General features: G+C 42.9%; 1 protein-coding gene across 1 annotated transcript in view; it reads left to right on the top strand.

The window, feature by feature from the left end:
* The window catches only part of LOC147684530 (vomeronasal type-2 receptor 26-like), a 99,158-nt gene extending 75,056 nt beyond the window's left edge, over positions 1-24,102 (top strand). Inside the window, exon 7 of the mRNA XM_086939691.1 lies at positions 23,168-24,102. Coding sequence (XP_086795817.1) covers positions 23,168-24,099 — 932 coding nt within the window. The 3' untranslated portion in view covers positions 24,100-24,102. The remainder of the gene's footprint in view (positions 1-23,167) is intronic.
* The last annotated feature ends 1,276 nt before the right edge of the window (positions 24,103-25,378 follow it).

Genomic DNA, 25,378 nt, shown 5'->3' with positions numbered 1-25,378 from the left:
ATCCACAGTCAGGTCTACCGGGGGCTTCAGATCACTCCACGGACCCCCTCAGCACTTTGGCTGGTAACCTACCAGAGCGCCACACAATGTCTCCTTATGGAGACTCCTATATATCAAGCCTGGACCTGTCCTTTTTGGCCTCACAGGAGTGGGAGGAGCTTGTCGCCTCATATAATCTAAAACCTGCCCAAAATATTACACCTGCCGTACCTCATAATACATCATTGCAGGAAAGAAGCAATCTCAATAATACTGCACCCACCGACTCAATTTGGGCAGCAATTTTAAACTCAATGCAATATTCAACTACAGCTTTACAATATCAATCTCATAAAATGGACTTACAACTCACAGTTCTCCAGACACTGGCTGATTTCACATCAGGGATCGATAACAAACTATCAGAGCTTAATAACTTAATCAAGCGGGGTCAAGAAGCATTGCATGGAAGCCAAACCATCCATCTTGAGTGCACTTGCGCACCAATAATTGATAAGCTAACAACATTACCAACTATGTTAGGGATCTTACTATCAGAAATAAAAGGGAACTCCTTACCGTCCTTTACAACTCCAGATGGTCAGCATAAGGTAGGGACCGCCTTGCTCGAATCTCCAAATATTAAACCAATAGTATCTAGCCCTCCCAATAATACTGAAGTTTGCGAGGCAATGCCAACATTAGCCCAACAAAAAATAGCTCCTTCCAACAAATACCCTACAGTACAGAAAGCTTCTAAAAAACAAAAACGGAAGGGTCGTAATAAGAAGCCACTTCCTCATGTTCTAAACACATTGAGCAAACCACCTTTCTTTGCAGTGGAACCAGTCTCCGTCCATGATGAAACCGGGTCCAGCCATCGCTCTGCTTTGCTTGGCAGGTTGGATCAGTCCATCGTAGAGCCCCTCACAACTATGGCTGTCCCCCCGGGGCCACCGTTAAGTCCTGAAAGTAGGACGTCCCCAATAGTGATAGAGCGGCAGGACACACCACTAATTGCAAAAAAGCCAGCAAGAAGGAACCTCTCAACAACGAATAAAAGGCAGGAGGCAACATTATTAGAACAAAATTTCAGAAATTCGGCAACCTCAAAAAAACACCAAGGAAATCCAACCCCAGGGGGGATTTTCCACTGAATTCCATTTGTCAAAAAAGGAGGACCAACAAAAATTGCCGCCAGGGGCTCGGCAAAGGATTGCGACTCACCCTGCAAAACCAAGGGCCCGATTCACAGAAGACTCAATCCTAAACTTACTACTATTTTGGTATTCACAGAATGCACTTGCTACTTTTGGCATTCACAGAATGAACTTACTTCTTTTGGTATTCACAGAAGTTAGGATTTTGTCTTAAGTTAGTCTTAAAACAGACTTAAGACAGACTTAAGACAGACTTAAGACTGACTTAAGACAGACTTAAGACAAAATCCTAACTTCTGTGAATACCAAAAGTAGTAAGTGCATTCTGTGAATACCAAAATAGTAGTAAGTTTAGGATTGAGGCTTAAGTTCATTCTGTGAATCGGGCCCACAGAGCGGGGGCAACAGTTCCCCAGGAAGAGATTTACCTATTCATGGCGTTGGTCCCGTTTTAAGTAGCACAAACTCGGACTTCAGCACCATGGACACAGGGATGCATGTTTGTAATCCTATTTAGACACATTATCAAAGCAACCTGGACTTCAGCACCATGGACAGAGCTTTAACTCTCCACTGTTGTAGCCCGTCATCTGATACCATTAATCCGCACTTCAGCAACATGGACAGAGCTGTAACTATCCCTAGCCGTACTTCAACATGATACAATCACACCGACATGGACTTCAGCACCTTGGACAGAGATTTAACTCTCCACCGCCGGAACCCGTCATATATAACTATTAATCCGGACTTCAGCGCCGTGGACAGAGATACAAGTATCCGTAGCTTGACCTCAACATACCATCAGTTCGACAATGACTTCAGCGCCGTGGACAGAAATACAAGTATCCGTAGCTTGACCTCAACATACCATCAGATCGACAAGGACTTCAGCACCGTGGACAGAGATTTAGGGATCCATAGTCCTAGTCTACCATATAATACTATTAATGAGGGGTTCAGCACCGTGGATAGAGCTTCAACTACCAGCAATTCTAGGCTGCCATATACTAACACCAAACACTATGATCCGGCACTCTCCACAAAGAAATATTCAACAGCAGACAAATAGATAAACAAAGACAATAAGATATTTTAGAATCCGTTCTGTAAGGCTTTAGGAGTTCTTTATTCTTTATTCTTCACAAACATACGTAGACAACGCGTTTCGTCCAATTGGACTTCTTCAGGGCAACGGAATAATGATTGGGGCTTTGCTGTCAATCTTCCACAATGTCCCCAAGAATAAATGTTCTTTAAGAACAGCACCTTATAAAAATGTAGGTCAGATCCTCCCTGTACTTATTCGTCTTTTTATATGCATGAATATATTTGATCCTGAAGTGTTTTATATAATCAACCAGTTAGGGCGCGGGGACAACCACCTTACTATATATGACAGGTGGTTAATTGTCTAGAAAGGGTCAACATCTGATCTCTGTGGTTTTATTCGATTTCCATTATTCTAGAAAGAGCGCCGTAGTCTCCAATCATGTTGGTGGCCTCCAAAGTGTGGATCAGTGGATATAGTAACACCAATCCGGAATTTAGCAGCACGGACAGACCTTCACCTATCCGTAGTCCTAGTTTTCCATATAAAACGACAAATTCGGATTTCAGCAACAACAAAAAAACTCTTTTACTCTCTGCTCTCCTAGACCTTAATATAATACCACCAAATCGGACTTTAACACCATGGACAGACCTTTACCTATCAGCAGTCCTATCAGCAGTACTAATGGACTGAGTTGGAATTATGCATAGACTTAAACATACAATCACGTCGACCTGGACTTCAGCACCATGGACGGAACTTTACCAAGCCATGGTCCTAGTCTGCCATAAAACACAAGCAATCTAGCCTTCAGCACCCTGGACATAGCGTTACCTATTGATAGTTCTAGTACGGTATTATATGTCAGACTAGGGCTATTACATTTACCTATCCAAAGTTCTAGTCTGCCATCAAAAAAACAGTAATCCAGCTGTCAGCACCATGGACTATCCATCGTTCTAGTCTGTTATACAATAACACAAATCCGGACATCAGCACCATGGACAGAGCTTTACCTATCCGTAGCCATAGTCTGCCATATAATAACACAAATCCAGACTTCAGCACCATGGACAGAGCTTTATCTATCCGTAGCCATAGTCTGCCATATAATAACACAAATCCAGACTTCATCACCATGGACAGAGCTTTACCTATCCGTAGCCATAGTCTGCCATATAATAACACAAATCGGACGTCAGCACCATGGACAGAGCTTTACCTATTCGTAGCCCTAGTCAGCAATACATTACCAGTAATCCAGCCGTCAACACCACATACCTAGCATGTACCTATCCCTAGTTCTAGTCTGCCATAGTATACCAGTAATCCGGACTTCAGCACCAAGGAGAGAGCTTTACTTATCCGTAGTTCTAGTCTTCACTCTAATACCACTAATTTGGACTTCAGGACCAAAGGCAGAGCTTAACCTATCCCTAGTCTGCCATATAACACCCCTAATCCGGACACCAGCACCATGGGCAGAACTTTCACTAGCCGTAGTTCTAGTCTGTCATCTAATACCAGTAAACCAGACTTCAGCACCATGGTCTGAGCTGCAACTATCCATAGTTTTACTTCGACATGCAATCATGTCAACCTGGATTTCAGCACCGCGGACAGAGCTTTACCGAACCACGATCCTACTGTGCCCTATGATACATCTAACCCAGACTTCAGCACCATGGACAGAGCTGCATCTATCCGTAGCCCTATCTGGCATATAATAGCACTAAACCAAACTTTAGAACAGAGGACAAAGCCTTCCCTATCTGCAGTGCTATTCTGCCATATAATACTATAAAACCGGACTTTAGCATCATGGACTGAGCTGGAACTATCCATACCCCACTTCAACATACATTCATATCGACTTGGGCTTCAGCCTCATGGACAGAGCTTTACCTATTGGTAGTTCTAGTGCGGTATTATATGTCAGACTAGGGCTATCACATTTAACTATCCAAAGTTCTAATCTGCCATCAAAAAACAGTAATCCAGCTGTCAGCACCATGGACTATCTATCGTTCTAGTCTGCCATATAATAACACAAATCCGGGCTTCAGCACCATGGACAGAGCTTTACCTACCCGTAGTCATAGTCTGCCATATAATAACACACATCCGGACTTCAGCACCATGGACAGAGCTTTACCTATCCGTAGTCAAAGTCTGCCATATAACAACACAAATCCGGACTTCAGCACCATGGACAGAGCTTTACCTATCCGTAGCCATAGTCTGCCATATAATAACACAAATCCGGACTTCAGCACCATGGACAGAGCTTTACCTTTCCATAGTCATAGTATGCCATATAATAACACAAATCCGGACTTCAGCACCATGGACAGAGCTTTACCTATCCGTAGTCAAAGTCTGCCATATAATACCACAAATCCAGACTTCAGCACCATGGACAGAGCTTTACCTTTCCATAGTCATAGTATGCCATATAATAACACGAATCTGGACTTCAGCACCATGGACAGAGCTTTACCTATCCGTAGTCAAAGTCTGCCATATAATACCACAAATCCGGACTTCAGCACCATGGACAGAGCTTTACCTATCCGTAGTCATAGTCTGCCATATAATAACACAAATCCGGACTTCAGCACCATGGACAGAGCTTTACCTATCAGTAGTCATAGTCTGCCATATAATAACACAAATCCGGACTTCAGCACCATGAACAGAGCTTTACCTATCCGTAGTCATAGTCTGCCATATAAGGACACAAATCCGGACTTCAGCACCATGGACAGAGCTTTAACTATCCGTAGTCATAGTCTGCCATATAAGGACACAAATCCGGACTTCAGCACCATGGACAGAGCTTTACCTATCCGTAGTCATAGTCTGCCATATAATAACACAAATCCGGACTTCAGCACCATGGACAGAGCTTTACCTATCCGTAGTCAAAGTCTGCCATATAATAACACAAATACGGACTTCAGCACCATGGACAGAGCTTTACCTATCCGTAGTCATAGTCTGCCATATAATATCACAAATCCGGACTTCAGCACCATGGATAGAGCTTTACCTATCCGTAGTCATAGTCTGCCATATAATAACACAAATCCAGACTTCAGCACTATGGACAGAGCTTTACCTTTCCGTAGTCATAGTCTGCCATATAATAACACAAATCCGGACTTCAGCACCATGGACAGAGCTTTACCTATCCGTAGTCATAGTCTGCCATATAATAACACAAATCCGGACTTCAGCACCATGGACAGAGCTTTACCTATCCGTAGCCATAGTCTGCCATATAATAACACAAATCCAGACTTCAGCACCATGGACAGAGCTTTACCTATTCGTAGCCCTAGTCGGCAATATAGTACCAGTAATCCAGCCGTCAACACCATATACCTAGCATGTACCTATCCCTAGTTCTAGTCTGCCATAGTATACCAGTAATCCAGACTTTAGCACCAAGGAGAGAGCTTTACTTATCCGTAGTTCTAGTCTTCACTCTAATTCCACTAATTCGGACTTGAGGACCAAGGGCAGAGCTTAACCTATCCCTAGTCTGCCATATAACACCCCTAATCCGGACAACAGCACCATGGGCAGAACTTTCACTAGCCGTAGTTCTAGTCTGTCATCTAATACCAGTAAACCAGACTTCAGCACCATGGTCTGAGCTGCAACTATCCATAGTTTTACTTCAACATGCAATCATGTCAACCTGGATTTCAGCACCGCTTCAACATACATTCATATCGACTTGGGCTTCAGCATCATGGACAGAGCTTTACCTATTGGTAGTTCTAGTGCGGTATTATATGTCAGACTAGGGCTATCACATTTAACTATCCAAAGTTCTAATCTGCCATCAAAAAACAGTAATCCAGGTGTCAGCACCATGGACTGTCTATTGTTCTAGTCTGCCATATAATAACACAAATCCGGGCTTCAGCATAATGGACAGAGCTTTACCTACCCGTAGTCATAGTCTGCCATATAATAACACAAATCCGGACTTCAGCACCATGGACAGAGCTTTACCTATCCGTAGTCAAAGTCTGCCATATAATAACACAAATCCGGACTTCAGCACCATGGACAGAGCTTTACCTATCCGTAGTCATAGTCTGCCATATAATAACACAAATCCGGACTTCAGCTCCATGGACAGAGCTTTACCTATCCGTAGTCATAGTCTGCCATATAATAACACAAATCCGGACTTCAGCATCATGGACAGAGCTTTACCTTTCCGTAGTTATAGTCTGCCATATAATACCACAAATCTGGACTTCAGCACCATGGACAGAGCTTTACCTATCCGTAGTAATAGTCTGCCATATAATAACACAAATCCTGACTTCAGCACCATGGACAGAGCTTTACCTATCCGTAGTCATAGTCTGCCATATAATAACACAAATCCGGACTTCAGGACCATGGACAGAGCTTTAACTATCCGTAGCCATAGTCTGCCATATAATAACACAAATCCGGACATCAGCACCATGGACAGAGCTTTACCTATCCGTAGCCATAGTCTGCCATATAATAACACAAATCCAGACTTCAGCACCATGGACAGAGCTTTACCTATCCGTAGCCATAGTCTGCCATATAATAACACAAATCCAGACTTCATCACCATGGACAGAGCTTTACCTATCCGTAGCCATAGTCTGCCATATAATAACACAAATCGGACGTCAGCACCATGGACAGAGCTTTACCTATTCGTAGCCCTAGTCAGCATTACATTACCAGTAATCCAGCCGTCAACACCACATACCTAGCATGTACCTATCCCTAGTTCTAGTCTGCCATAGTATACCAGTAATCCGGACTTCAGCACCAAGGAGAGAGCTTTACTTATCCGTAGTTCTAGTCTTCACTCTCATACCACTAATTTGGACTTCAGGACCAAAGGCAGAGCTTAACCTATCCCTAGTCTGCCATATAACACCCCTAATCCGGACACCAGCACCATGGGCAGAACTTTCACTAGCCGTAGTTCTAGTCTGTCATCTAATACCAGTAAACCAGACTTCAGCACCATGGTCTGAGCTGCAACTATCCATAGTTTTACTTCGACATGCAATCATGTCAACCTGGATTTCAGCACCGCGGACAGAGCTTTACCGAACCACGATCCTACTGTGCCCTATGATACATCTAACCCAGACTTCAGCACCATGGACAGAGCTGCATCTATCCGTAGCCCTATCTGGCATATAATAGCACTAAACCAAACTTTAGAACAGAGGACAAAGCCTTCCCTATCTGCAGTGCTATTCTGCCATATAATACTATAAAACCGGACTTTAGCATCATGGACTGAGCTGGAACTATCCATACCCCACTTCAACATACATTCATATCGACTTGGGCTTCAGCCTCATGGACAGAGCTTTACCTATTGGTAGTTCTAGTGCGGTATTATATGTCAGACTAGGGCTATCACATTTAACTATCCAAAGTTCTAATCTGCCATCAAAAAACAGTAATCCAGCTGTCAGCACCATGGACTATCTATCGTTCCAGTCTGCCATATAATAACACAAATCCGGGCTTCAGCACCATGGACAGAGCTTTACCTACCCGTAGTCATAGTCTGCCATATAATAACACACATCCGGACTTCAGCACCATGGACAGAGCTTTACCTATCCGTAGTCAAAGTCTGCCATATAACAACACAAATCCGGACTTCAGCACCATGGACAGAGCTTTACCTATCCGTAGCCATAGTCTGCCATATAATAACACAAATCCGGACTTCAGCACCATGGACAGAGCTTTACCTTTCCATAGTCATAGTATGCCATATAATAACACAAATCCGGACTTCAGCACCATGGACAGAGCTTTACCTATCCGTAGTCAAAGTCTGCCATATAATACCACAAATCCAGACTTCAGCACCATGGACAGAGCTTTACCTTTCCATAGTCATAGTATGCCATATAATAACACAAATCCGGACTTCAGCACCATGGACAGAGCTTTACCTATCCGTAGTCAAAGTCTGCCATATAATACCACAAATCCGGACTTCAGCACCATGGACAGAGCTTTACCTATCCGTAGTCATAGTCTGCCATATAATAACACAAATCCGGACTTCAGCACCATGGACAGAGCTTTACCTATCAGTAGTCATAGTCTGCCGTATAATGACACAAATCCGGACTTCAGCACCATGGACAGAGCTTTACCTATCCGTAGTCATAGTCTGCCATATAAGGACACAAATCCGGACTTCAGCACCATGGACAGAGCTTTACCTATCTGTAGTCATAGTCTGCCATATAAGGACACAAATCCGGACTTCAGCACCATGGACAGAGCTTTAACTATCCGTAGTCATAGTCTGCCATATAAGGACACAAATCCGGACTTCAGCACCATGGACAGAGCTTTAACTATCCGTAGTCATAGTCTGCCATATAATAACACAAATCCGGACTTCAGCACCATGGACAGAGCTTTACCTATCCGTAGTCAAAGTCTGCCATATAATAACACAAATACGGACTTCAGCACCATGGACAGAGCTTTACCTATCCGTAGTCATAGTCTGCCATATAATATCACAAATCCGGACTTCAGCACCATGGATAGAGCTTTACCTATCCGTAGTCATAGTCTGCCATATAATAACACAAATCCAGACTTCAGCACTATGGACAGAGCTTTACCTTTCCGTAGTCATAGTCTGCCATATAATAACACAAATCCGGACTTCAGCACCATGGACAGAGCTTTACCTATCCGTAGTCATAGTCTGCCATATAATAACACAAATCCGGACTTCAGCACCATGGACAGAGCTTTACCTATCCGTAGCCATAGTCTGCCATATAATAACACAAATCCAGACTTCAGCACCATGGACAGAGCTTTACCTATTCGTAGCCCTAGTCGGCAATATAGTACCAGTAATCCAGCCGTCAACACCATATACCTAGCATGTACCTATCCCTAGTTCTAGTCTGCCATAGTATACCAGTAATCCAGACTTTAGCACCAAGGAGAGAGCTTTACTTATCCGTAGTTCTAGTCTTCACTCTAATTCCACTAATTCGGACTTCAGGACCAAGGGCAGAGCTTAACCTATCCCTAGTCTGCCATATAACACCCCTAATCCGGACAACAGCACCATGGGCAGAACTTTCACTAGCCGTAGTTCTAGTCTGTCATCTAATACCAGTAAACCAGACTTCAGCACCATGGTCTGAGCTGCAACTATCCATAGTTTTACTTCAACATGCAATCATGTCAACCTGGATTTCAGCACCGCTTCAACATACATTCATATCGACTTGGGCTTCAGCATCATGGACAGAGCTTTACCTATTGGTAGTTCTAGTGCGGTATTATATGTCAGACTAGGGCTATCACATTTAACTATCCAAAGTTCTAATCTGCCATCAAAAAACAGTAATCCAGGTGTCAGCACCATGGACTGTCTATTGTTCTAGTCTGCCATATAATAACACAAATCCGGGCTTCAGCACCATAGACAGAGCTTTACCTACCCGTAGTCATAGTCTGCCATATAATAACACAAATCCGGACTTCAGCACCATGGACAGAGCTTTACCTATCCGTAGTCAAAGTCTGCCATATAATAACACAAATCCGGACTTCAGCACCATGGACAGAGCTTTACCTATCCGTAGTCATAGTCTGCCATATAATAACACAAATCCGGACTTCAGCTCCATGGACAGAGCTTTACCTATCCGTAGTCATAGTCTGCCATATAATAACACAAATCCGGACTTCAGCATCATGGACAGAGCTTTACCTTTCCGTAGTTATAGTCTGCCATATAATACCACAAATCTGGACTTCAGCACCATGGACAGAGCTTTACCTATCCGTAGTCATAGTCTGCCATATAATAACACAAATCCTGACTTCAGCACCATGGACAGAGCTTTACCTATCCGTAGTCATAGTCTGCCATATAATAACACAAATCCGGACTTCAGGACCATGGACAGAGCTTTAACTATCCGTAGCCATAGTCTGCCATATAATAACACAAATCCGGACTTCAGCACCATGGACAGAGCTTTACCTATCCATAGCCATAGTCTGCCATATAATAACACAAATCCAGACTTCAGCAATATGGACAGAGCTTTACCTATTCGTAGCCCTAGTCGGCAATATAGTACCAGTAATCCAGCTGTCAACACCATATACCTAGCATGCACCTATCCCTAGTTCTAGTCTGCCATAGTATACCATTAATCCGGACTTCAGCACCAAGGAGAGAGCTTTACTTATCCGTAGTTCTAGTCTTCACTCTAATTCCACTAATTCGGACTTCAGGACCATGGACAGAGCTTTACCTTTCCGTAGCCATAGTCTGCCATATAATAACACAAATCCGGACTTCAGCACCATGGACAGAGCTTTACCTATCCGTAGTCATAGTCTGCCATATAATAACACAAATCCGGACTTCAGCACCATGGACAGAGCTTTACCTATCCATAGTCATAGTCTGCCATATAATAACACAAATCCAGACTTCAGCACCATGGACAGAGCTTTACCTATTCGTAGCCCTAGTCGGCAATATAGTACCAGTTATCCATGGACAGAGCTTTACCTATTGATAGTTCTAGTGCGGTATTATATGTCAGACTAGGGCTATCACATTTAACTATCCAAAGTTCTAATCTGCCATCAAAAAACAGTAATCCAGCTGTCAGCACCATGGACTGTCTATCGTTCTAGTCTGCCATATAATAACACAAATCCGGGCTTCAGCACCATGGACAGAGCTTTACCTATCCGTAGTCATAGTCTGCCATATAATAACCCAAATCCGGACTTCAGCACCATGGACAGAGCTTTACCTATCCGTAGTCAAAGTCTGCCATATAATAACACAAATCCGGACTTCAGCACCATGGACAGAGCTTTACCTATCCGTAGTCATAGTCTGCCATATAATAACACAAATCCGGACTTCAGCACCATGGACAGAGCTTTACCTATCCGTAGTCATAGTCTGCCATATAATAACACAAATCCGGACTTCAGCACCATGGACAGAGCTTTACCTTTCCGTAGTCATAGTCTGCCATGTGATAACACAAATCTGGACTTCAGCACCATGGACAGAGCTTTACCTATCCGTAGTCATAGTCTGCCATGTAAGAACACAAATCCGGACTTCAGCACCACGGACAGAGCTTTACCTATCTGTAGTCATAGTCTGCCATATAATAACACAAATCCGGACTTCAGCACCATGGACAGAGCTTTACCTATCCGTAGCCATAGTCTGCCATATAATAACACAAATCCAGACTTCAGCACCATGGACAGAGCTTTACCTATTCGTAGCCGTAGTCGGCAATATAGTACCAGTAATCCAGCCGTCAACACCATATACCTAGCATGTACCTATCCCTAGTTCTAGTCTGCCATAGTATGCCATTAATCCAGACTTTAGCACCAAGGAGAGAGCTTTACTTATCCGCAGTTCTAGTCTTCACTCTAATTCCACTAATTCGGACTTCAGGACCAAGGGCAGAGCCTAACCTATCCCTAGTCTGCCATATAACACCCCTAATCTGGACACCAGCACCATGGGCAGAACTTTCACTAGCCGTAGTTCTAGTCTGTCATCTAATACCAGTAAACCAGACTTCAGCACCATGGTCTGAGCTGCAACTATCCATAGTTTTACTTCATCATGCAATCATGTCAACCTGGATTTCAGCACCGCGGACAGAGCTTTAGCGAACGGAGGGCCCGATTCACAGAACTAATTTAAGACAAAATCCTAAACTTACAACTTTTGGTATTCACAGTAGTTAGGATTTTGTCTTAAGTTTGTCTTAAGCCAGACTTAAGACAGACTTAAGACATAATCCTAACTTAAGTCTGTCTTAAGTCTGTTTTAAGACAAGCTTAAGCCAAAATCCTAACTTCTGTGAATACCAAAAGTAGTAAGTTTAGGATTTTGTCTTAAGTTAGTTCTGTGAATCGGGCCCCAAGTCTTTATCTGCCCTCCTACCGCCTTCTCCCAAATCTGTTATCCAAGGAGTAGAAAAGAACAAATCTCGGCAATTCTGTCCTCTTTCACAGGTCGTAACCCCTACTAATAAAATCAAGGAAAGGATAACCGATGAAGTGGTCAGCATCACTTTCATTCCGGAATACATATCCCGGGGAAGAGACGACATATTAAACAGAGGGAATGTATTACGACTCTTAAACTCTATCCCGAGTCTTGGAAACATAAACCCAAAGGATTTACTTTCCATAGAATTCCTTCCAAATAATAACCCCCTAGGCCAGGAGGTGACGAGGACAAGATGGAGCTCAAGTGAAATCGCAAACAAAATCAAGGAAGAGGAAAGTATCTTCAAGCACTGGGGTATAGTAATGCTAGTCGAATTGAAATCTCCTTATCCAACTCCGTTCTTAAAAGCTCCAACCACCGCCCCAGATCAAATTACCACCTCAGTACTAAGAGGGGCAAGAAGTAGAACCCCGGTAAACTCTCGGCCTGAACAGAAGAAGTTAGGTTAGGCAGAAATTCTGGAAAACTAATTCCAATTGAGAAGCCGGGTCCAGAAGTGCGGCCGCAAATAACACGCACAATATTAATAGATTGTCCAAAGTGACAAGTGAGTGAAACCCCACAGACAACCTCACTTGTTCAAGGACAAACTAAACTCTGCATTTGGAACATTAACGGTCTGGGAGCCAAATTAGACGACCAGGAAGTAGCCAACTATTTGAAAACACTTGACTTAATACTTCTCCAGGAAACTTGGGAAGAGAACGCCAAGGATTTCCAAGGTTACTGCTCCGACTTTGTCCCGGCAACAAAGGGGTCAAACTTTGGTCGCTGTTCTGGGGGACTAATGATGTTGACTTTGATTAATACAATGTTCTCAACAAAGCCCATTGAGGTGAAAATTACATCACCCAACGCTGTTCATGCAATACTGATAAGGCTCACATTTAACAACGCGATACATGAAGTAATAATAATTAACACCTACGTGCATCCAAAACATAAACAACTGGCTGTAAAGGAGCTGTCAAATGAAATAAAGCGGATTATGGATGAGCAAGAAACTGACCATATTATCGTTTCTGGCGATTTCAATCTACACCTCCTTGGGTCAAGCCAAGATGACGGCCCTGTGTACGAACTTACTTCATGTTGGGGGATTCCGACTCAGGGTAAAGCAAACAACAGCAAACCCTCGAGATTGTCTAGACACCTGTTACAAGAACTAGAACATCTAAATCTAAGAGCATTGAATGGGCGCTTTCCTGAAGATATTCCACCAGTTGCCACTTTTCACTCGTCAAAAACATCCTCCCATCTGGATTACACGTTTGCAACATTAGCCATGTTTGATAAAATATCAACCTTCAAAAAGGTGATATGGCTCAGAGCGATCACCTTCCACAGGAAATAACGTTGAAAACGAGATCAGTCGCTACACTAGACATCTGGAAACCAATTGGCACCGAAGAAGTCTCTAATTTAATGCGTTTAAGGTGCAATGTCAACAATATTGAAGCCCTTTCAGCCTCTGCAAAAACTTTGTTTAAGAGGGAAAAAGAAAATGGTATCCCAATTGTAACAGCATGGGCAAACTTTATTAAGACCTTTAGTTGTAATTTTGCAACTAGCACGGGGACCAAATCAAGACAACTAGAAGACGGATCAAAAAAAGTAAATTCCAGTCCAGAAACTAAGAGCCTCAAATGCACCATAAACCGAACCCTTCATCAACTGCGAAAAACACCGGGGAACTTGGAGCTACAGTCTTCCCTTAGACAAACGAAGGCACTACTTAGACGGAGGAAGTGGAGAAAAATAAGGCAAAAGAACGACGAAAGGTGTGCCAAATTATTGCACGATGCCAAGCAACATAATAGTGCCAAGTTCTGGCAAACAATTCATAAGATAGATCGTCTGAACCACCATGGAATCAGTTCCAATATAGCAGAGAACATCTGGGTTGATTACCTTTCCGCTCACTTCAATAACAAGGGAGCAGATACTGTGACATCTGTCATCGAATCCCCCAACAAGAGAAAAGTGACACAGTTGGTCAGCAGCACCAACATCTATAAGCAACAGGGGACCCGACGGCTGGGGATTCAGACCCCACAGACCCTATAAAAGAGGAAGGGTATGCCCCCATAGAAAAACAGATAAAAGGCTTAATAACCAAGGGTAGAGACATGGGAGCGCCTGGCCCTAACGGGATACCACCGAAACTGTATAAACATGATGTCAACTTTTGGAGCAAGGCTTTATTACCAGTTTTGAAGAGCTTAAAAAACACAGTTACCATTCCGGAATCTTGGAAAGGATCTATTATTAGCCAAATTTTTAAGCAAGGCAAAAGAAACGACCCAAATAACTACCGATTGATCGCCCTCCTCGACATAGACGCCAAATACTATGCCGGTACAATCTTGGACGAGCTAACATCTTGGGCTTCAGACCATTCCATCATCCCCATCATTCAAACCGGGATCCGTAGCAGCCAAGGAACTACAACAAACATACTGGCTCTCACACTGCTAATGGATGCAGCCAAAACTTCAAAGATGCCTCTCTTCCTGTGTTTTATTGACCATACAGCCGCTTTCGACCATGTTGACCGTTTTAAACTTTGGGTAAAACTGGAAAATTGGGGTATTCCAACCACTCTTTTGGACAGGCTAAAACAGCTGCACACAGACACATGGATCAGGGTTAAACTAGGTGAAGGGGCATACATCTCAAAACGCATCAAGACCTCTAAGGGCCTCAAGCAGGGGTGCGTCCTGGCCCTGACCCTCTTTAATCTTTTTTTGGCCGACCTGCCTGGGGAGTTGGACAGTTGCGTATCTCATGCTCCCAACTTGGGGAACAAGCTAATGTCAAACTTGCTATATTTGGACGACCTGGTTTTAATTAGTAGGACACCAATTGGCCTTCAGCATTTGATAAACACGACAAACAGTTTTTCCAAGCGGAACTCCCTAAAAATAAACCTCAAGAAGACGAAAATTATGGCAGTCAACTAGCATAAAAAGAAGACCAATATTTGGTTCCTTGACGGCCAACGCTTGGACCAAGTATAAAGCTATAAATACCTGGGAATCCTAATGGATCATAAAAATACATTTAAACTCCAGCTAGAGTCTATCCGAAGAAAGGGGACCACCAACCCTGAAGTCATTGAAGAGACAGCTCCCCGACCTCACGCTTGAACCCTTTTTACAGGACTTGAGGGCTAAACTGCTGCCGACACTGTCATATGGGAGTGAGGCTCTAAAAGGCAAAGATGCAGCAGTTTTAGACGTCATAATAGCTAATGCCTACAGAGCAATTTTTCACCTCCCAAAATATGTCTCCCCGGCTCAAATCCGGTTAGAATTTGGGATTCAAAGACAAACGGTTGAAAGGAGGAGCACCTGTGTTAAAAGTTGGCATAAAATCCGAAGCGCTGAGGTAGGATCTTTAAATTTCCATCTTTGGAAAGCCCTGGTCAGCCAAAAAAATAATGCCCAGCCAGGGATTACTTGCTTGATTCAATTGAGTTACTGGGCCTGTCTGATCTCTGGGCTGTTCCAACGGACCATCTTTCTTTCAAAAAAGCAGCACGAAAAACAACATCAATGTCTTAGAAGACAATGCAACTCTCACTAATAAGGCACACGGCTGGATAGTGCTCAGTGACTATGTAAGGCCGAAACCCCAAGCCTATTTGAGTACCGGAATCAAGATAAGTAAGGAGGAAAACTTTTTGTAGTTGAGGCTGGGGGTAATTGCGATTAAGACACCATCCACATTATCTGCAACTGCCCCAACTTAAAGGACATAAGATGCACCTTGTTGTGCCCTTTATTCAAGCATTACGGCATCCGTTCCTGTAGGCAGGCAGTAAAGCTATGCTTTAAACACACTGACGTTCAGCTCAACTGTCGGCTAACAACATTTTTTGAGACTGTAACAAAGAGACTTAAAACCCTGCTGCTATCCGAACCATGTTGATAAACTTTATAAGTATAATATTAACTCAATACTTTGTTTTAGCTGTATCAGTATTTTAATCACCTAGGGCCAGATGTAGGTAAATTAGATTTACCGATTTTTAATTACCGAATTTTACCGATTCGGTAATTAAAAATTGGTAAATCTAAAGGGTGGATATGTAGGTATTTCCAGATGTGGAAATACCGAATCTGTAACAATCGGTATTTACTGATTCTGTAAATACAGAATCGGTATTTCCCCATTGATTCCTATGGGCTTTGAAGCCCATAGGAATCAATGGGAAATACCGATTCTGTATTTACAGAATCTGTAAATACCGAATTTTGCAAGGGTGCAGGGGGTGTCACTTTGACACCCTCTGGCACCCCACAAATAGGCATGTGCGCCATGTGGCACACAGACATGCCCTAAGGGCATGTCTGTCTGTCACATGGCTAGGTGTGCATGCACACATGTGCATGCACACCTGAATTCGGTATTTTACCACACAACAGGATTGTGTGGTAAAATACCGATTTTGTAGGGCCTTTGGGACTCAGAAGAGTCCCACCTACATCTGAGATTTACCGAATCGGTAAAAATACCGATTCAGTATTTTTCAGAATCGGTAAATTTACTGATTCTGTAAAATTGTGCCCCTACATGCCAATTCTTGTATACCGGTCGGAAACGGACGAAAATACAGATTTTCGGCCGTTACCGACCGACCTACATCGGGCCCCAGATCTTCAATCTGGACAGTGGTCTTGACTAAGCTGTGCTATTCGATCTGGGAAGTTGTTGTAGTCATTGGCAGATAGCACTACACGAGATGCAAGAGATCATGTAAATAATGTGTAAATATAGAACATGCAAGCCATGACTTTTAGATTACGCATCTTTTAACTGTTTTAATTGTATTTAATGGTGTGTAATGGGAATAACTCTTGCTATGTATTTGCAAAGATTTTAACTAATCAGGCAAAATAAAAATATCTTATCTTATCCTTGTGCCATCCCTCTCAAGAAGTCACCAGCCTGGAGTGCGTTCAGTAAATGTTGAAGGATTTGTCCAGTTGGATAGTGAGAATTATAGTTCCAAAGGCAATCTCAGAGCTTCTAGTCATTTGTATTTGTGTTTACAACAGTTTAAACCCTAAAGAGGTACTTCAGGAAGACATTCCAGATGCTTACTGTGACTTTTGGAAAAAGCTCCATAAGTTGACAGGCATAACATCAAGAGTCAAGCCAGCTAACTTCAACAGCGGCCGGTCCAGGATTTCCGGTTTGTCCCACTGAAAGCTCTGGAGCTCCAGTCTTCCAGGATTTGACCTGGGTCTTACAAAGAAACAACCCTGCTCAAGGGTACTGCCTTATGTTGAGAGAAACTCCTCCGGAAACATTTCTAAGTCCGAAAGTAAAACCTTGACCTGGGCCTCCTGCTTAGTGTACCCAGCCAAGGCTCAATCCCAGTCAGCCTCAAACTTTGACTTTGTGCTGGCCAAGTATGACCAGATGTCCAAAGTTGGCACTATATGTTTTTAAGCACTAGAAAGTGGGTCATCTTTAAACATGTGTATCTCTGGTTCTCTATATTGGATCTTTGTCATGTCGGTATCATTTTAAAGATAAAAACATTTCCTACTTGTATAAATTGTTGTAGTATTGTTTTTGGGTGCAGTGTCTTAGGGGCAGATGTATCAACATCCGTGTTTGCGATTCTCAAATAGCGATTTTTTAGGAATCGCCATTTGAGAATTGCAAAATGGAATGTATTTACAAATTTGCAATTCTTTTGCGAATTCTTAATATTCCTTAGTTGCGATTAGCAAATTGCAAAATCGCAATTAAGGAATACCTTCCCATTCATTTCTATGGGTCAGGAGGCCCATTGCGATACGCAATTTGAGAATCACAATTTGAGAATAATTTCAAGGGTGCAAGGGTGTCATAAGGACACCCTAATTCACCCCTGAAATGAACATGTGTGCGCATATGGGGCACATACATGCCCTAAGGGCATGTATGTGTGCCACATGGCACCTTTACAAATGCCAAAAAGTGCATTTGTGAATGAAATCGCAAATTACCACCAACTTGAAGTTGGAGGTAATTTGCGATTTCTTAATGAGAAATCGCACACCTTGGGTGCTTGATACATGGCATTTAAGGAATTGCAATTTGTGATTCCTTAAATGCTTATGCAAAATTAAGGAATCACAAAATTTGCGATTCCTTAATTTTGCGATGCGATTTTACTTATACATCGCATTTTCCTAATTTTTAGTCGCAAACGCTGCCTTTTTGTCAGCATGTCTGGGTTGAACACAAAAATATCTCAAAAACTAAGAATACATTAAAAAATTCACATTTAATCTCATGACCCATGCATAAGTAAAAAGAGCCCATTCTCAGTTTCATCTTCTATATCACATCCTCTGCTCTTTCAAAGCTACAACACTCAGAACACTCAGAAGCTAATTAGAGAGATGGTATGACACACTTTGATTTCTACAAGCTCACCTACCATGGTATACTAAACATGTTCAACTTATCGCAGAGAGTGTAAAATCAGGCCTTTAGGTGACGTCACTTTACCTAGTATGGAACCCTTTGAATTTTAACAACAAGCATTCAAAGGCCAGTCCGAGGGATTACGCGGACTCAAAATTATCTTAAGTGATGAATCAACCGACTGGCTAACAGATATATCTTAAAAAGGGATTTGTTCAGGCTTGTTGGTATGAAACAGTCTCTTGTATGCTGATAGATGTTTACCACTGCCATGTGTGACTGTGGGAAGGTACAGTGCATCACAAAATACTGCACATGGTTGCGTATTCACCACGGGATACATGCCTGCCAGTGAGAAGATACAGTGCATCAGAAGATAGCACACATCATTTTGTGAGCTTGTTGGGGTACATATGTGCCTGTGAGAAGGTACAGTGCATCAGAAGATAGCTGGTGTGGCTGATTTTTGCATTGGGACATATTTGTGCCTCTGAGGAGGTAAGTACGTCAGGAAATAGCACACACGGTTACATGTACATGTGGGGCTCGATGTGGGCCTGTGACCTGGTACCACATGTAGTGCATGACGCACAATCTTGCGTGGGCGTGCTGGGATGCATGGCTGCCCATACAAGGGTGCAGTACATTAGAGGATACACACATGTGCATATGTGTGCACAGTTGTGTGCCTGCTTGCAATGGACACAACACATGAAAGACATTGGGTTACATTTTGGGAGGGCCAGTGCTTGATGTATTAGTAAAGAGAGATAGAGATTTCCCCTTGTTGCATTCCTGAGAGCTGGGTGGGGCACACATTGGATGAAGGAAGAGCCAGGCTCCCCAAATGTGAACTTTAAAGAGAGAGATTTTCAATCATGTTTGTCTGAAAATGGATTATAAAAAAGGGAGCTTGAGACTCTCAAATTGTCAAACTGAGGCTGTACATCAGTGTGGAGAAGTTCAGCAGGAGTTTTTCTTGGAATGAAGGGTCTGCATGTCTCTAAGGTGGGCGATTGATTAAGATCATTTGTCAGGAGCACCATTTCTTCATGGCCCATGACCAATGGATCCTATATGGAAAAAGAGCTTGCCTTTAGGGAGCAAGATCAAGTGGGGGTCCTATGAGGAAGATCCAAGGAGTGGAGGGTGATATTCTGGTCCATCGAGAACAGCCTCCTGTCCAGGTTGCCTGCCTGTGTGAAAAGTATGTCATGTGCGGTCCACGGAAAGGACAAGACTGATGTAGTGATAGAATAATTTGCCCATTGCATTGTGTGGCACCATGATGCCAGGAGGGGGCTATTGCTAAGAGGAATGGTCACCGCTCCGGTGCTGTACTGCCATTAAGGTAAGGGTATTGTCCTTGGTAGCGCGGGGAACAAAAGAGGGCTGATTCCGGGGAACATCCTTTACGACGCGGATGTTACCCCGCAGTACCGTTACAACGTGTATTTTAGAACGCAAGTCGTAACCACGACTTGCGCTGGAGGGCGCTAAAGGACAAGGACTAGTAGATTTACTATTCCAACACCTTCCCTACTGTACGTAGGCTGGTGTTGGAATAATAAATTAAACTATTCCTAAGTCCGCACCCCTACAGCGCAAGTCGTGGTAACGACTTGCGTTGTAAAATACGCGTTGTAACGGTACGCGTGGTAATACCACGCGTTGTAACAACGTACATCCCTGATTCCTCATTGATGCTGCTAATCTCATATGTCTGGATGGGATCCATGAAAAGACTAAGCACCATCATTCTGTGAGTTCTGTCAAGACCCTCTGCAAGTCAGGATGGGGCCAGAGTCCAGGAATAGGACCATCTCCCCAGGTCAGCATTCAGTTGTAATTCCCAGCAGGTTGTGGCTGCCGGGGTTGGTACCTATTTTCTCCTACTTGGAGTCTTGGAGCCACCAAAACCCATCAAACACAAGGAGATGATGGATGGAGTGCGGAAACCTTTCAGATACTCACCCTCAGTCACAGATCTGGGTTGAATCCATCATCGTTCTTTAGCTCACTTTACCACCCCAGTTCAGACCCAGCTATATGTAAATCAGTCTTGACCCTGTGTCTCATGGGAACTGCCAAGCCAGGTATTCCCTGTACCTGAAACAAGCATTCTGGCCACCAAAACCCAGCTATGGATGAAGAAATGTTACCATCAAATCAGAGGGGAGCCATAGACATCTGCCGCACCGCCAACTATGCTCATTGTCAGGCCTGGAACATACACCCATGGACACCGAACTGCCATCCAAGTGAGGGCGGATAAAATACTGGGCCATCAGACTCTGGGTGGAATTTGTTCTCACTGACCCATGCAGATGTGGGACACATGAACGTTTTCTAAAATCCCTCATTGAACTTCTAAGTCTTGAACTCAGTAGCAATGCATCCATAGATGGGGAGTTAATACAGGAGTTGCCTCAGGTAACATTAGCAGACGTGCCTTAAGATGGCTGTGTATATTTGTTGAAGTGTTTTTTATTGTAGTGTGTATTCAATTGGGTAATCATGTCTTGCTTATTTGCATATTTTGAGTTGTCATCTTAAACCAGTCCCTTCCCAAGGAGCCTTGTACTGCTCTGCCTGTGCTACCATTGAGAGTCAGGTGCTTCAGAGGTACTTGGCCCAGTTGATCAGAATCCACAGTAGGCCCTGGGACATCGAAGTGAATTGTTTCAACCATCACATTGAGCCCAGTAACTCTTGCTCCCTGTGGCTATAATGTAACTTCCCCTGAGTAAAGTCCTATGATTCTCTTCTGCAGCTACCATATTAAAATTAATGCAGGGTGGAATTTCAGAGGCGTACAAAAGTTTACAATTACAATTAATTAATAAATAAGAACATTTCTGCTATCTTTAATGGGAATGTAAGACGTGAGGAAAACAAACACTTTGGCTGTTCTAATGACAATGTACAGTGGCTGGGTTTGTGGCAATGTAAATAAAACACTCAAATTGACTGAGGATGCCAATTGTGTGTAAAACCTAATTTAGATCTAGGTGTATGCTCTGCTATTTTTTCCAAAGATCCCCACCCTGCCCTTGCCCCACTCAATCTAACAATGTTCAACATTGTGGCAGCCATCGACAGACATTATCTTGGTAACTGCTCTACCATTATGATGATGATGATGACATAGAACTTGAGGAAAACATGCATGCAGACCGCGGGCCCAGCTTTCTGGAATTCCCTCCCATCTTCTCTAAGAACTTGCACCCAGTACCCTCTTTTTCGCAGAGACCTCAAGACCTTCCTCTTCACCCAAGCCTTCCCATCTTGAACGGTCACTTTCTCCACCTCTCCTACTCCCCGAGTAGCAGTTGCCAGTTAGCGCCAAGAAACCGCAGGTGTACGAGCGCTCTACAAATCCATTCAAACTCAAACTCAAACTCAATGCGAAGGATCCACCCTCTCTCTCACTTGGGAATGGCAGTGATTGGTGAATCTCAGGAATTCTCCGGGCCCTGTGGACATGGATAGTGCCTTGTTTGATACTTTACTGGATGTACTGTAGGTCCCGGCCTCTAGTAAGTTTGATTCCCACAGGTCTGCTGCTCATCCCTGCCTGGGGAGTACCTGTGAAAACAAGGAAAACATATCCAAGGGCATTATATGTGCTGCATGGCTAATAAGGATTCTTGATCCTCTCCCTGGTCCACAAGGAAATCCAACTGTTCTCCTGCCATCATGCTGTGTGTGAGGGGCAAATGTATCTCAAATTTTGAGCTAACAGTGCCTTTCAGACTTGCTTCGCCATTGTACTTTACCTGTCTGTTATTGTCAGAAATGAACATTGGCTTTCCATGAACTGACCCTGGCATGATGTGTTACTGGTGTTTATCAATAGGTTTGATTAATTGCCAAATGTACACAGGATACATCTCCCACTCTACTGAAAAAACTGTTAATGAATAATATCTGGGCATGAACCACATGCACTAATACATTACATCAATATACTACATGTTAGGTTGATTGTATAAGTTTAATTATATCGGTAGCAGGGCCCAGCTCATCTACTCAGTGAGGTAACCCTGCAAATCAGCAACGTAATACTAAGTGAAATAGCAAAGTACCTTATTCAAAGGGAATGCCTCCATAGAATATATTTTACCGATATTCATATAAGTAATTGTAATCCCTCATTGAGCATTCAATACCATAACTTTTGGAGTAAGTCTCTGTTTCCCTTAACCATGGTGTGCACAACATAGGGGTTATGCAATAATACCAGACACACAGTGTTACTTCCACTCTGGAATAATGTTAACTGGGATTATTTCTAAATCTGTAACATTTTATTACACCTAATACTAGTCCTTCTAAATGTCAATACAGTAAAACGTCATGGATAAATGTCTGTATTTGTCCAATAGTGGAATCTAACATATCACAAAGTTATTTTTAAAATAATCCATCTGCTATTATTCTCAGATTCCTTGGAATGTATGAAGTGCCCAGATGACCACTGGTCAAGCAATGAAAAAGACAGATGCATTCCGAAGAAGATTGACTTTTTGTCTTACAAGGAGCCCCTGGGGTTAATCTTGGCTGTTATCTCAGTCTTTCTCTTCCTCAATGCTACTGTTATCTTGTGTATATTCATAAGATATCGACACACTCCAGTGGTACGGGCCAACAACCTTAATCTCAGCTATATTCTCCTTGTGGCTCTCATGCTGTGCTTCCTCTGTTCCTTGGTTTTCATCGGTCTTCCCAGCAAGTTGACCTGCATGGTCCGTCAGGTGATCTTTGGTATATCCTTCTCAACTGCTGTTTCCTGTGTGATGGCTAAAACAATCACAGTGGTCATTGTCTTTAGGGCCACTAAACCCAATAGCAACTTGAAGAGATGGATTGGCAACAGGACTTCTTTATCTATTGTACTAACTGCCACCTTCATAGAGCTGAGCCTTGGAGTTATCTGGCAGTGCACATGGCCCTCTTTCCCAGAACTTAATGACAGTGTTAACAGTTGGAAGATTGAAGCTGAATGCAACGAGGGTTCAATACAAATGTTCTATTGCATGTTGGCCTTTATGGGATTTTTGGCATGTGTGAGTTTTGGGATTGCTTTTTTAGCCCGGAATTTGCCTGACACCTTCAATGAAGCCAAATTCATCACTTTTAGCATGCTGGTGTTTGTCAGTGTGTGGCTCTCTTTTATCCCAGCCTATCTCAGCACAAAAGGAAAATACCTAGTAGCAACTGAAATTTTTGCAATCTTGTCCTCTGGTGCTGGTGTTCTATACTGCATTTTTGCTCCAAAGATGTACATCATCTTTCTAAAACCAGAGATGAACAGAAAGGATTGTCTGGTCAGAAAATCAGCACAGCCTAAAAGAACTACAACAAATATTGTTTGATGAATATGAGGATGTGTTGGTAGTTATGCTGCTGTGTAGTTCTTATGAATGAATATAAGATCTGTGCATTTAGACAACATAAACTGCAGGCTTGGTGTTCAGACTGATTCAAGGGACCCCCGCCGGGTATGTTGGCCTGTATATAAGCTAGCTCACATTGCCAATAGAGACTGCTCTTACCAAGGAGTGAATAGTACTTGGCAACTGTCGAACATGACAACCCTGATCCCTCAGAACATTGGAAACAGTGCAATACTTTTCACCCAGTCACTCGTGCTCACTTAGTCTCAGAGATATACACAGAATAAACGATATGGACATTTTTCAAAAAGCATTTATTGAACATTCGTCATTCTAGTGTACAATAGGTGTGCTGAAACCACCACTAGACAGAAAGAGATATAAATGATTAGAAGCACTAAGAAGGTAAAAGGATGGTAGGTTTCTACCATTTGGCTATAACAATGAATACAGGTAAGTATGTAAAATACATGACAGTAAAATGCGTACTCCCACGATGCTACCCTAAGTAGATGTACCTTAGTGTACCTAGCATGTGTGTAGGTGTTAATCCAAGAATTCCTCTAGGATAAAGTCAACCCCATTAGCTAAAGTGAGAGACTGTGGGACCCTTTCTTGGTCACTAGTTGGACACCCCGCAATCGATGTTTAGACCACTGCTAGCTGGATTATCTACATGCAGGAACTTCAGCGTCTCACGTCAGTGTGTCGGCATGGAAGTCCTGATCTCCTCTGACTATCTCAACAAGATGTGATGTTTAAATACCTGGAGGTATCCCCATGGGTTCTACTTTGCTGTGCCACTGTCGGACTTAGGAATACGCCGGGAATGAACCTTCTAAATAGTTATTATGTAGGAGATGGTAGTCCTGCTGAGTTTCCAAGGATCTAAGGATCATCATGCAGAATGCCTGAGGCTAGTGTTCAGAGACAACCCCGTGTTTTGTAGGCAGTACTGTAATTAGGTAAAGGGTTAGTACGAGCAGCCCGTTATGTATGTATTGTAGGGGCGAAAATAGGTGAAAGTTTGGGATGTTACCCGGACCTATATTGGGGTACCTATATGGAATATACCAATGCATTATAATGATGTATCAAAAGGTCCTTAGTTTGAAACTGTAATTCCTCACCCTCCTCATCGATTAAAAAAGTTGGCCATGTTTTTATCATAACTCATCATGTGCATATAGTAATATATTACTAATACCTTTTCTGTTGATTTTTCAACTCACAATCTTTGGTGACTGACCATATTTGG

This window comes from Lissotriton vulgaris, chromosome 10 (assembly GCF_964263255.1).
Source record: "Lissotriton vulgaris chromosome 10, aLisVul1.2, whole genome shotgun sequence".
Lineage (NCBI taxonomy): Eukaryota > Metazoa > Chordata > Amphibia > Caudata > Salamandridae > Lissotriton > Lissotriton vulgaris.
Note: the sequence above shows the minus strand (reverse complement) of the source record. Positions and strands in the feature narration are given on the sequence as shown.